This window comes from Aythya ferina (genome assembly GCF_964211825.1).
Source record: "Aythya ferina genome assembly, chromosome: 8".
NCBI lineage: Eukaryota > Metazoa > Chordata > Aves > Anseriformes > Anatidae > Aythya > Aythya ferina.
Window position 1 is genome coordinate 105260 of NC_140304.1, and position 12252 is coordinate 117511.

A 12252-nucleotide genomic window follows, 5' to 3' on the forward strand; every position below is an offset into this window, starting at 1 on the left:
TCCTTCCGTCGACAACAAATGTCCTCGCAACAAATGGCGCCCGAACAGGGACCTGCAATACAGGAACAGGGACTTCGCTGGAGTTGAACCTGCGCTGGAATTGTACCTGCGAGCCACGGTTGGACGGAATACAAGGACCGGTCCTGCAACGCAGCTCAGGAGGTGAAAAGGATTACAAATTGCTGAATCCCCGTACCCGAGGCCTGAAAGGTGAATGGAAAAGAAACCTGGAATACCCACACCCGCACCCGCAGCTCGGAAAGGGAGTCCTCGCACCCGGGATGAGCCTATAGAGGGTCCCGCCGGAAAGCGTCGCCGAGGTCTTTGCAAAGGCTGCAACGGTACCGACGTATATAAAGGTATGGAGAGACAAGCGGCGTATGATTTGCTCAAATGCTTTTTAGAAAAGCGGGGCACACAGGATATATGTTGTAAAAAGGAATTACCAAAGTTATTAGCTTATGGGGTAGTTAAGGGTTGTTTTTTAGATCCTGATACTGTGTTTGAACAAGCAGAGTGGAGGAAGTTTGGGGATAAATTATTTGATGAAGTAATTAGTGATAATAAAATAGCAAAGAAATTGATGAAGCCATGGAGGGCGGTAACTAATGCATTAGCAACACATCAAGCTGAACAAAAAATAGCTGCTGCTGCAACAGAACGATTAGGATCATCCAGTCAGAAGGGGGGGGCTTCTGCTTCTTCCTCTACTCAGCAAAGAGCTGAGGAACAAGCTTACCCCTCTCCACCATCATATAGAACAATTACAATTCCAAAAGGGACTTCGGTACCCATATCAGGGGAAGAAGAACCCTCACAGTCACAGCCACCGACAGCCCCGCCTGCACCCTCGCCCGTACAATCAGAGAACAGAGAAAGGGTGGGTGAGGAGTCAGGTACAAATTCATTTTCAACAAGTCCATTTAGAATCAATGTACAGGACAGGGAGGAGACATGGAAAAAAATAGCGCATGAAGCAATGAAGGAAGGGAATCTTGAAATAGCAGCACAAATAACAACAGCCTATCCGGTGGTGTATTCACCTCCAGATGCACAGGGAAATGTACAGGTTCAGTTGACTAATTTAGATTGGAAATTATTAACACAATTACGATCTACAGTAAATGAGTCTGGATTAAAGGGAGAACCTACTCGTCAAATGTTAGACTATATTTGGGGGACAAATATTCTGCTCCCAGGAGATATTCGTAGCATAATGAAACTAATCTTGACACAGCATCAACAACTTTTGTTTAATGCATATTGGCACGGTATCTGTCAAGAAGAGGTAGCGATAATACGCGCGCCTGGGGATCCCTTGTATGGTGTTACATTAGACGAATTACTGGGTGTGGGACCATATTTTAGAACAGAGGCGCAGGCACTCTTGGGACCAGACAAAGCTAAGGTATCAATGAATCTAGCCAGAAGAGCATTAGAACAAATTAGAGAGCCGGGGGGAATGCCGTCCTACATGGGAATTAAACAGGGCAGAGAGGAACCATTCGGGTTGTTTATCGATCGGGTAGCAAATGCGATACAAGCAGCGGGAGTTCCTGATTATCTTAAAGGCACTATATTAAAGCAATGTGCACTCCAAAATTGTAACCCTTCAACTCGTAGTATATTAGCTACGTTACCGAGTACTTGGACAATAGAGGAAGGATTGGAAAGAATGTCTCAGGTACCTGTAGGTCCACAGACTATGTTAGTAGAAGCAGTAAAACAATTAGGTGATAACATGAAAGAACAGTCAAAAGTGTTTGCAGCCCTTGCTCCTTTGCAAACCCCCGGTGGACGTCCTATTAGCCGAGTATCGACACCGCAATATCGTTGTTTTCGATGTGGTGTTGCGGGACACATTAGACGGAATTGCAAAATAGAATCTGTGTGGTGCCAAAATTGTCAAACAAATACTCACAGCACTTCAGCATGCCGCCGAAATGCGTCGGGAAACGGCCGGAGCAGCGGGAGGAGCCGCCCCGCGACGACACAAAAAGTGGCTTTTACGACAACGGCAGCGACGGCAACAGCACCAGCACCAACTGCGACGAATCCTTTTTTCTCCGACCAGCCACCAGAGGGAGCCTCGGCCTGGATTTGGCAACCGCAGTCGATGTGACTTTATTGGATTCGAGACCCACCAGGGTAAAAACAAGACTTATTGGACCAGTTGTTGTTAATAAGGAACCTGTGGGAGCTTTGTTAATAGGGAGATCGTCTGCCACCATGAATGGATTACAAATATTAACTGGACTTATTGACAAGGATTACTTTGGGGAAATACAAATTATGGTTTCTGCAATGTTTCCTCCAATTCATGTGCCGAAAGGCACAAAAATGGCACAGTTAATTCCTTTGCCTCATCTTGCTGAATCATTAGCATCGGAATCTGCAAAGGATCGAGGACTGGGAGCATTTGGCTCCACGGGAAAAGTGGCTTTATTGACACTTGGTATGCGACACAGACCACGACAAAATGTCACTGTGTGTTTAAAGGATGAGAAAATACAGATTGAGGCATTGTTGGACACTGGTGCTGATGTATCTATAATCAGCACAAAGGATTGGCCCTCACATTGGCCTACATTTGAGTCTAATGCTACAGTTTCGGGAGTAGGAGGTGTGACTCTTGCTCGTCGGTCACCAGTGCTACAATGGACAATAGGTGATAAGGTGGTACAATGCAGTGTCTCCATCTTATCACTACCTGAAGGAGTACAAGCGCTGGTGGGGCGAGATATCCTTGCCCAAATGGGAGCAGTTCTCACGACGGATCATCAAAATTTTTAGGTGTGGCCATTGCTTGGACTTTCCCGATCCCACTTAAATGGAAAACTGATGAACCTGTATGGGTTGAGCAGTGGCCACTGAAACGGGAAAGTCTTTTACATGCTCATAAATTAGTACAGGAACAGTATCAACAAGGGCATTTGAGACTGTCAACAAGCCCTTGGAATACTCCGATTTTTGTGATTCCCAAAAAATCAGGGAAATACCGTTTGCTACATGACTTACGAGCAGTTAATAACCAGATGTGTGCTATGGGAGCACTGCAACCTGGATTACCTAATCCTGCTATGATACCAGAAGGGTGGAAATTACTAATTGTGGATCTCAAAGACTGCTTTTTTACAATTGCATTACATGACAATGATAAACAGAGGTTTGCTTTTACACTTCCTGCTATAAATCGTGAAGGACCATATCAGAGATTTGAATGGACTGTGTTACCTCAGGGCATGCGTAATTCACCTACCTTATGTCAGCTCTATGTTGATGCAGCACTTCAACCAATTCGCCGCACATGGCCAAAAACGATTATTTACCATTACATGGACGATATTTTGCTAGCTCAGGAGGAGATATTTTCCTTACAACAGAAAAATGCCCTGGCAGTTGCTCTTAAACAAATGGGACTGGTAATTGCACCAGAAAAAATTCAGGAGACAAGCCCTTGGAAGTACTTAGGGTGGAAAATCACAGATTCTACTATTCCGCCTCAGAAACTTACTATCCAATCGAACATCACAACTCTCAATGATGCTCAAAAACTGCTGGGAGATTTACAGTGGATTAGGCCAGTGGTCGGAATTCCAAATGAACTGTTGAATTCCCTTCGACCTTTATTAAAAGGAACTGATCCTGCCGCAAAGGTGACATTATCAGAACAACAATCGGAAATATTACAACAAATTGCATCACTGATCACAACGCGTGTCACACATCGACGCATACCTGACAGGCCACTGGATTTTACTGTTTTGTGTGGTCCACAACACTTGATGGGTGCTATCACACAGCAAAAAATAAAAACGGGGGAAAAGGAAATGGAAACTGTGGTATTGGAGTGGATAGCTCCCCCATTGCAACCCCGAAGAACAATTCAAGAAAAAATTGACACGCTGTCAGAATTAATAAAGAAAGGAAGAAATCGGATACTACAAATAGACGGAGTTCCACCAAGTACAATCTGGGTACCAATAAAGCCAGGTGACTTGGAATGGTACATACAGAATTCTGAAAAACTACAAGCTGCATTATTACAGGATGGCGCCACAATAGTGGCAAAGACATTACAATCAACTATATTGTCATGGATGGAAAACCAAGCATGGATAACCCAGCCCAAGCGGTCGGATTCTCCGTTAGCAGATGCAGTAACTGTTTTCACGGACGCTGGAAAGCGCTCCAAGTCTGCTGCAATAACATGGAAAGACGAACAAGGCTGGCAACACCAAATTTTAAAGGGCCAGGACAACGATTCATTACAGACATTAGAGCTCTATGCGGTTGTATGGGCATTTATAAAATGGAAAGATGCCCCTTTAAATGTAGTATCTGATTCTCTGTATGTAGTAGGTATAGCTAATCGTATAGAGGACTCTGCTTTAAGAGATGTAAAAAATGAACGCCTTGCAGAATTATTAACTAGCTTACAGCTTGCTATAGCGCAGAGAAGCAAATCCTATGCGGTGATACATATACGAAGTCACCAATGGGTGGAGGGACTGGGAGAAGGCAATGCTCGGGCGGATAAATTAGTTGCCGCTCCAGCCACTGAAGCGCCATTATCTCCCTTCTGTAGAGCTAGGGAGGCTCATGCTATTTTTCACCAGAATGCTAAGGGACTTGCGCGGGCTTACAAACTGTCTAGAGCTGATGCACAAGCGATAGTAAAAGCTTGTCCAATATGTAGTAATTATAATTCAGGGGTGGGACTCGGAGTCGGGACAAACCCCAGAGGGCTTAAAGCCAATGAAGTGTGGCAAATGGATGTTACTCATGTTCCAGCATTTGGACGATTGAAATATCTGCATGTAACAATAGACACTTATAGTCACATGATCTGGGCTACACCGCAGCCTGGAGAAAAAGTTCGGGATGTACGACGTCATCTTGCCAGTTGTTTTGCAGTAATGGGAGTACCACAGACTATAAAGACTGATAATGGTCCAGCCTATGTTAGTGGGCCATTCAAGCGATTCATGGAACTATGGGACATTAAACATATTACTGGTATTCCACATTCACCAACTGGTCAGGCTATTGTGGAAAGGGCTAATGGAACAGTTAAACAATATTTAGAAAGGTTTAAAGACATTATTGATGTTAGAGAAAGGGTAGACAAGACTCTATTTGTTCTGAATCATTTGTGTGTTTTTGGGGAACATGACGAACCACCTGTAGCACGTCATTATACCAAATCTGAAAATGATAACAAATGTGCTATGAGAGTATTGTACAGAGATATGAAAACAGGGCAATGGTTAGGGCCTGCTGATGTGATTTATGTGGGACGAGGTTATGTATGTGTCTCTTCCCCTACAGGTCCGACCTGGGTGCCTAGTCGGTGTGTAAAGCCAGCCATCGAAGAAAGAAGAGGATGACAACGATCATGGCTGAAGTAACAGAACAAGGGACTTTGATTATGCTATCAGTTATAATAATGGCTGGACATGGTAATGCTATCTTAGGGAAGATTGACCCTCAGCAGAATATGTGGGTCACCTGGGCTAATGAAACCAGACAGAGTTCATTTTGTCTGTTTCTTGCTTCTGCATCTGATCCTTTTAGAACATGCTTGTTTGGGGTTCCAATAGGGGATCCAAAGGAACTGAGTGAAATGTTAGCACCATACTCTGCCAGTGTTACTTTACTTAGTAGATCCCTTTCTGCTAATGTCTCGGATGGAGTAGTTGCTGCCCTGCAAGCTCTTAATAACTCATTGCCATGGGACCCTCAAGAACTGGATCTCCTGGGGTCTGTGGTAGTAGGGAATAGCAGTAGTAACTGGACACAAACATGCTTTGTACTCCATGAAGGGAAACAAAATAAAACGCACTGGACCAACATAACATCGAGGACCCTTGGATTTGAGGCCAATGGACATTACTGTGGATGGAACAACACCGGGAATATTAGTGTACCATTTGGGGCGTATGGAATAGGTGATACCAATTCAATCTGGTTTCAAAGTCAGGCCAAAGCTTTGCCACCTGGTATGTTTTTAATCTGTGGGGACCGTGCATGGCAAGGGATACCAGCTAGTGCTTTTGGGGGTCCGTGTTACCTAGGACGACTCATACTTTTCGTTCCAGATTTGCACTCGTGGAAGAACTCGACAGGGAGCAGAAGAATTAAACGAGATCTAAATACTTTGGGTTCTGACTGTAATGATGGTGTAGAACTGTGGGGTCCAGCAGAAAGATTCTTTGCTTCTTTAGTGCCTGGTGTGGGAACTGCACATGCTTTGACTAACATTAATAAGCTTGCTTGTTGGGCTGTTAAACAATCAAATGTAACAACACAAGTTCTTTCTGAAATGTCGCAAGATATGGAGAGCATAAGACATGCTGTGTTACAAAATAGGGCCGCTATTGATTTCTTGTTATTAGCTCAAGGACATGGGTGTGAAGATGTAGAAGGAATGTGTTGCTTTAATCTCTCTGATCATGGGCAATCAATTCACAATCAATTGAAATGGTTAATGGATCATACACAAAAAATTACGATACAGAATAATTGGTTTGATGATTGGCTTAAATCTGTCTTTGGAAATGTAGGGGGATGGGTTTTTAACTTAATCAAAGAGGGACTTCGCCTTTTGCTTATAATTGTATTGATTATAATTACTGCACGGGTAGTCTTTAGCTGCTTATCTAGGAAACTAGAACAACTCACAGAGAAGGTGTTTGTAGCCCAAAATAAAAACGGGGGAATTGTGGAGGAATGGTTAAGCGAAGTAGGCCATGTGAACATTGCACAGCTAGGAGGCCGCAAGTTAACAAAGTATCGAACACAGCTCAAATGAGCCTGAGAAAGTACGTAAATAAGCCTGAGAAAATACGTGAATGCGGCCTGGGAAGGAATGTAAGTTCTGGGAGGTTTTAGGGAGGTTTCAGGGAGGTTTCAGGTACAAGAACATGATATCTGTTGGTATGCTGGGAAAGTACTAACTGTGTTACTTTGGTGGGAAACTAGCTGATAGAATAGAGAAATGCACTAACCAATCATGAGCTTAGCTTTTGCAATATGTATGAGCTAATTATATTGAATTAGATAAAAGACGACTGAGCTATCCAATAAATCGAAGTTCACTGATCACTCATATTGAGCGTCTGTGTCTTCCTTCCGTCGACAACAAATGTCCTCGCAACATATATCCTCAGTGATTTTATTTATGGCCCTCAAATCCTGAACTAGCCTATAGCTTTTTCATCTGCCTTTTTAATTGGCAATATGGGTGCATTGGATTCTGATTCGCATTCAATCAATAATCCATACTGTAAAAATTTATCAATTATCTCTTTAATTCCTTTCCTATCTTCTATCCTCAAAGGATATTACTTAACCTTAACGGGTTTCTCTCCTGGCTTTAATTTAATAATCATTAAGGTCACATTTTTAGCTCTTCCAGGGACTTCAGTAGCCCAAACTCCTGGACATACTTGATCTGTGATCTCTAAAGGTATTTCACTTTTAGGGTCAGTTTGTATTAGTGCCAAGCTTAACACATTTATTAGTTGTTCTTCTCCTGTTCTTAATTCCATTTTCCCCTTTTCAAAGACAATTTCTGCTCCTACTTGCTCTAATAAATCTCTACCTAAGAGTGCCCATGAGGAGCTAGGCATAGATAAAAATCTGTGTATGCCCCATTGTTTCCCTAACTTGTACTTCAAAGGTTCACAAAAATAAGCCTTTTCGGTTACACCTTGTCCTGGTTTCAGTTAGAACAGAGTTAATTTTCTTCCTAGTAGCTGGGAGAATGCTATGTTTTGGCTTAGGATGAGAAGAGTGCTGATAACACCCCGATGTTTCAATTGTTGCAGAGCAATGCTTATACCAAGCCAAGGACATCTCAGCTTCTTGCTCTGTCCTGCCAACAGGCAGGCTGGGGGTGCAGTAAGAGCTGGGAGGGGACAGACCCAGGACAGGTGACCCAAACTAGCCAAAGGGGTATTCCATAGCATCTGACGTCAGGCTAAACAATACATAGGGGTGGCTAGCCAGGGGGAGGGGGCCGGACTGCTCGGGGTTAGGCTGGGCATCGGTCAGCGGGTGGTGAGCAATTGCATTGTGCATCACTTGTTTGTACACATTATTAGTAGTGGTACTATTATCATCATTGTATTATTATTATTATTATTATTATTATTATTATTATTATTATTATTATTATTATTATTTTGTCTTATTAAACTGTCTTTATCTCAACTCACGGGCTTCACTTTCCATTTCTCTCCCCCGTCCCAGAGAGGGAGGGGGAGGGGGAGCGAACAGCTGCGTGGTGTTTAGCTGCCGGCCGGGTTAAACCACGACACACCTTTTACCCTAACATAATAATTCTGTGAAAGCATTAATGCTTGATTTAGAACTGAATACGTTGCCCCATAGCAATAAGAAATTTCACTTCCATTCCTCCCCTAGCTTCATTATAACCAGTGGAGGATCCGCTAGGGTAGATTCCCCAGGTCCCCGTTATTCCTGTTGAAATCAGGGGTTGATTACCCTAGGAAAAGGCTAGTCAATTTGTCCTCCAAAGCCAGGTCCAAACCGTTTTGTTTTATTTATTTATTTATTTATTTATTTATTTATTTATTTTCATTACATTTCAGAGTTGGTCCAAAAATTCCATAGGGCTTTCTTTTAGACCTTGTTGGAAGCATATTCTCAATTCCCAATTCATCCAGGTTTTAGTATTTACTTAACCGTTCATGATTTTCAGGATGATTCGGGTCTTAGTGGGGGTCGGTCAGGGGAATGCAATTGTCCACAGTTCCCTGAACGGTCCCATCAGCAATCTGAGCTCGCACATGAACTCAGGTTGTTTTAAGAGTGTACCTCTTTTCTGTTTCTGTGACAACTCTCTCGGACCGATCATGGTCCCTTTGCCCTAAAGGGCTAACACCCATGATTTTAAGATCTCTGCCTCGGGCAGAGGCAGAACTATTAACATTCCTACATCCTCTTTCCCTGCTCATTCAACTTCAAACACCTTTAACACTTTCAACAACCCTTTTAACACTTCCTTTATCTTTCTCCAGCCTGTACTTCTCTAATGCCAACATCAAAGGTTCAGTCAGGGGCCAACTTAATTCCCTACCTTTTCCCACCAAGATGCTGAAACATCAGTATACAACATTTCATCCTGTTCTGCTTCTCAAAAAACAACATTAACTGTAGCAAAATATTATAGTTTAAAGTTCCATTTAGGGGCCACTTTTCTCCACATTCCAGCTTATAAAGCGGCCACCACTGATTACGATATTTTATCGATGTTTTCCTGTTCACACTTCCACCGGCAGATCCTCCAATATCCTTCCAGTGACTTAAAACACATCCTAACACACTTTTCTTTAAAATTTCACTGCTTGTTTGCCCCCCCCAGTTTCCAGTTTACACTTTCAGAATACACATGTTACTTACAAAAGCGTATCACAAAACGTATCACTCACAAAAATACGGGCACGCAATATCTTTCAGTAGCGATGTCACAAAACTACTATTACCAGCAATATTGCCAAAATCACAGTAACAATAGTCAGAGTCAAATTCCACATGCGATAAGTCAGAAAACCGAACTGTGTAACACCGTAACGATATCTTTCTTATAACAATGCCACGAACCTACTATTACCACCAGGAAAATAGCCAAAATCGCAGTAACAATAACCAGAGTTAAATACCATACTCCATGAGTCAGAAAACCGAAATAGACAACACAATTCCAGATGGACCTTAAAGCGAGCTCCTTCCTTAAGGTCCCCAAACATGTACTTATGGTGATAACCACAAAGTATATACCAAACACTGCCTCGCAGAAGATCACCTTCTGACTTACAGACAGTTCCAGATGACCGGTCTACCAGAAAACCAAACCAGAATAGAGAATATACTCACTTACAATGATGGGGTCCTTGTCTGCCTCCGCAGTGATCCGGTGAGTCGAGGAGTCCCTCCGGGAAATCCCGGGGGTACCCTAGGGAGTCCTGTTCCCAGCGGGTCCTGCGGTCCGGCAGAGAGGTTGTCCCATCTGGGTCGCCAAATTGATTCAAAGATCGAAGCCGAAATTCCTTTACGTGGTATATTCTTTATTGCTGCGCTGGATGCACGGGGGATCTCTCCACCTATCGTGCATACCCAAAGCAGAAAGCAGTCTTGAATTTATACAATCAATCTATCAATATTCTACAAGCACCTATACATATGCATTACCTATCCCCGCCTTCCCTCACTTCTCATGCTAATTAGCCTTTTGGCACCTTGCGCCTGCGCAGAGCCTTCCAAGAATTGTGGGCAGGGGTCTTTGGGACGTGGGCAGGGGTCTTTGGGAGGAAGACCCCGAGTCTTCCTCACAGTGTACTTTTCACCTTTGGTCAGGAATCTGCTGAATTGGCATGTTTCTTAATTGCAAGAGCTGGTTGTTGCTAATTCTCCCGTTTGTTGTATCTTTATAATGAATTCCAATGTCCAGTTTCGAGAGTTATAGTCCTTACATTCGTTTCTCTGTCCGCCTGCTGCTTCCTTATCATGAGTTCCAGTGTCTTGTTTCGAGATATACAGTCCTTGTCTGGGGATTGTCCTTGCCTCCCCAATAGCTCCTTAATCAGCCTGCACACAATTATCTGAGAATGAAAGCTGCTTTCCAGTAATTCAGAAAGCCAAGTTACGTCTCAGCCTTGAGCATCTCGGGCTTTTGGGCCTGTCTGTAACATTTGGCACCAGCACTAATACTTTTTTTGGCATATGTTTAGCGTTTGGGGCCTGTGTCTGGGATTTGGGCCCTGTCTCGAACCACTGGGGCTTTGTCCTGGGTTTTGGAGCCTGCCTCTAGAGTTCAGGGCCTGTGATTAGGCTTTTGGGGTCTGTGTCTGGGGGCCGGTATCTGGGGGCAAGGGGGGAGCTGCTTGTAGACCCTTGCGGCCGGCATTGAGGGGGTTGGGAGCTGACTCTACACCTTTGGGGCCTGCTTCTGGGGGCGGGGGGGGGTTGAGACCTGCATCTGGGGGAGGGGTGGGAGCTCTTTGTATTCCTTTGGAGCCTGTGTCAGGGGGCGGGGGGGGGGGGGGGGAAGGGGAGGGTTGGTTGGGAGGTGCTTGTACACTGTTGGAGCCTGGGTTGAGGGAGGAGGTTTGGAGCTGCTTCTACACCTTTGGGCCTGGCATCGGGGGTAGGGGGTTGGGTGCTGGTTGTAGGGGCCTGTGTTTGGGGGGGGGGCTTGGGACCTGCGTCTGGGGGAGGGGTGGGAGCTGCTTGTACACCTTTGGGGCCTGCATGTGTGGGGGGTCAGGGCCTGTGTCTAGCGGGCTGGGAACTGCTTGTACAATGTAGGAATCTGTTTCTGCAGGGTGGCTGGGAGCTGTTTGTACAACTTTGGGGCCAGCATCTGGGGGTGGCTGGGAGCTGCCTGTACACTGTAGGGGCCTGTGTTTGTGGGGGCCTTGGGGGCCTCCCTCGGGGGGGGGGGGGGGGAGGAGGGTTGGGAACTGCTTGTATAGGGTAGGGGGCCTGCCTGGCAGGGGTTGGGAGCTGCTTGTAGAATTTGGGTCGCTGTGTCTGGGGGGGCGGTTGGGGCCTGTGTCTCAGGGGTGTTGGGAACTGGTTGTACACCTTTGGGTCCTGTCTCTGGGGGGGGAGCTACTTGTACCCTTACCATAAGCCGTACTCTAACACATACTTCTACCAGTACCCTTACCCTTACCGTAACCCTTACCTTTACCCTTACTCTTACCCTTACCAAAGCATTACCCTTACCCTTAACGTAAGCCTAAACCTTAACCTTATCCTTACACTTACACTTACCGTAACCCTTACCCTTTCTGCTACACTTACCCTTAGCCTAAATCTAAACCTTACACTTACCCTAACCCTAACACTTACCCTTACCATTACCCATATACTTACTCTTACCCTAACCCTAAATCTTACCCAAACACTTACCCTGACCCTTACATTAACCCTAAACCGTACCCTAAAACTTACACTTACTCTTAACCTTAACCTTACGCTTAACCTTAACCTACTACTTACCCTTTCTTATCCGTCACCATACACCTAAAATTAACCCTAACCATTACCCTAACACTTACCCTTACCCTAACCCAAACCCTAATCCTAACTCTAAACCTTACCCTGACTTGTACACTTATCCTTATCCTTACACTTACCCTAACACTTACCCTTACACTTATCCTTATACATATAACTTACCCTTACCCTAAACCTTAACCTTAACCTAACTCTAACCCT

General features: G+C 44.5%; 1 protein-coding gene across 1 annotated transcript; it reads left to right on the top strand.

The window, feature by feature from the left end:
• The first annotated feature begins 222 nt into the window (after positions 1-222).
• On the top strand, positions 223-7104 carry LOC311440636 (uncharacterized protein). Its single transcript, XM_084527773.1, has 2 exons — positions 223-359; positions 5332-7104. Exon 2 carries the CDS (start codon positions 5387-5389, stop codon positions 6812-6814), a length of 1428 nt encoding a protein of 475 aa, XP_084383899.1. The 5' UTR covers positions 223-359; positions 5332-5386; the 3' UTR covers positions 6815-7104.
• Positions 7105-12252: the final 5148 nt, after the last annotated feature.

Excerpts from the sequence above, each read along its gene's own strand:
- LOC311440636 (XM_084527773.1), top strand. The coding sequence starts at position 5,387 with ATGACAACGATCATGGCTGAAGTAACAGAACAAGGGACTTTGATTATG.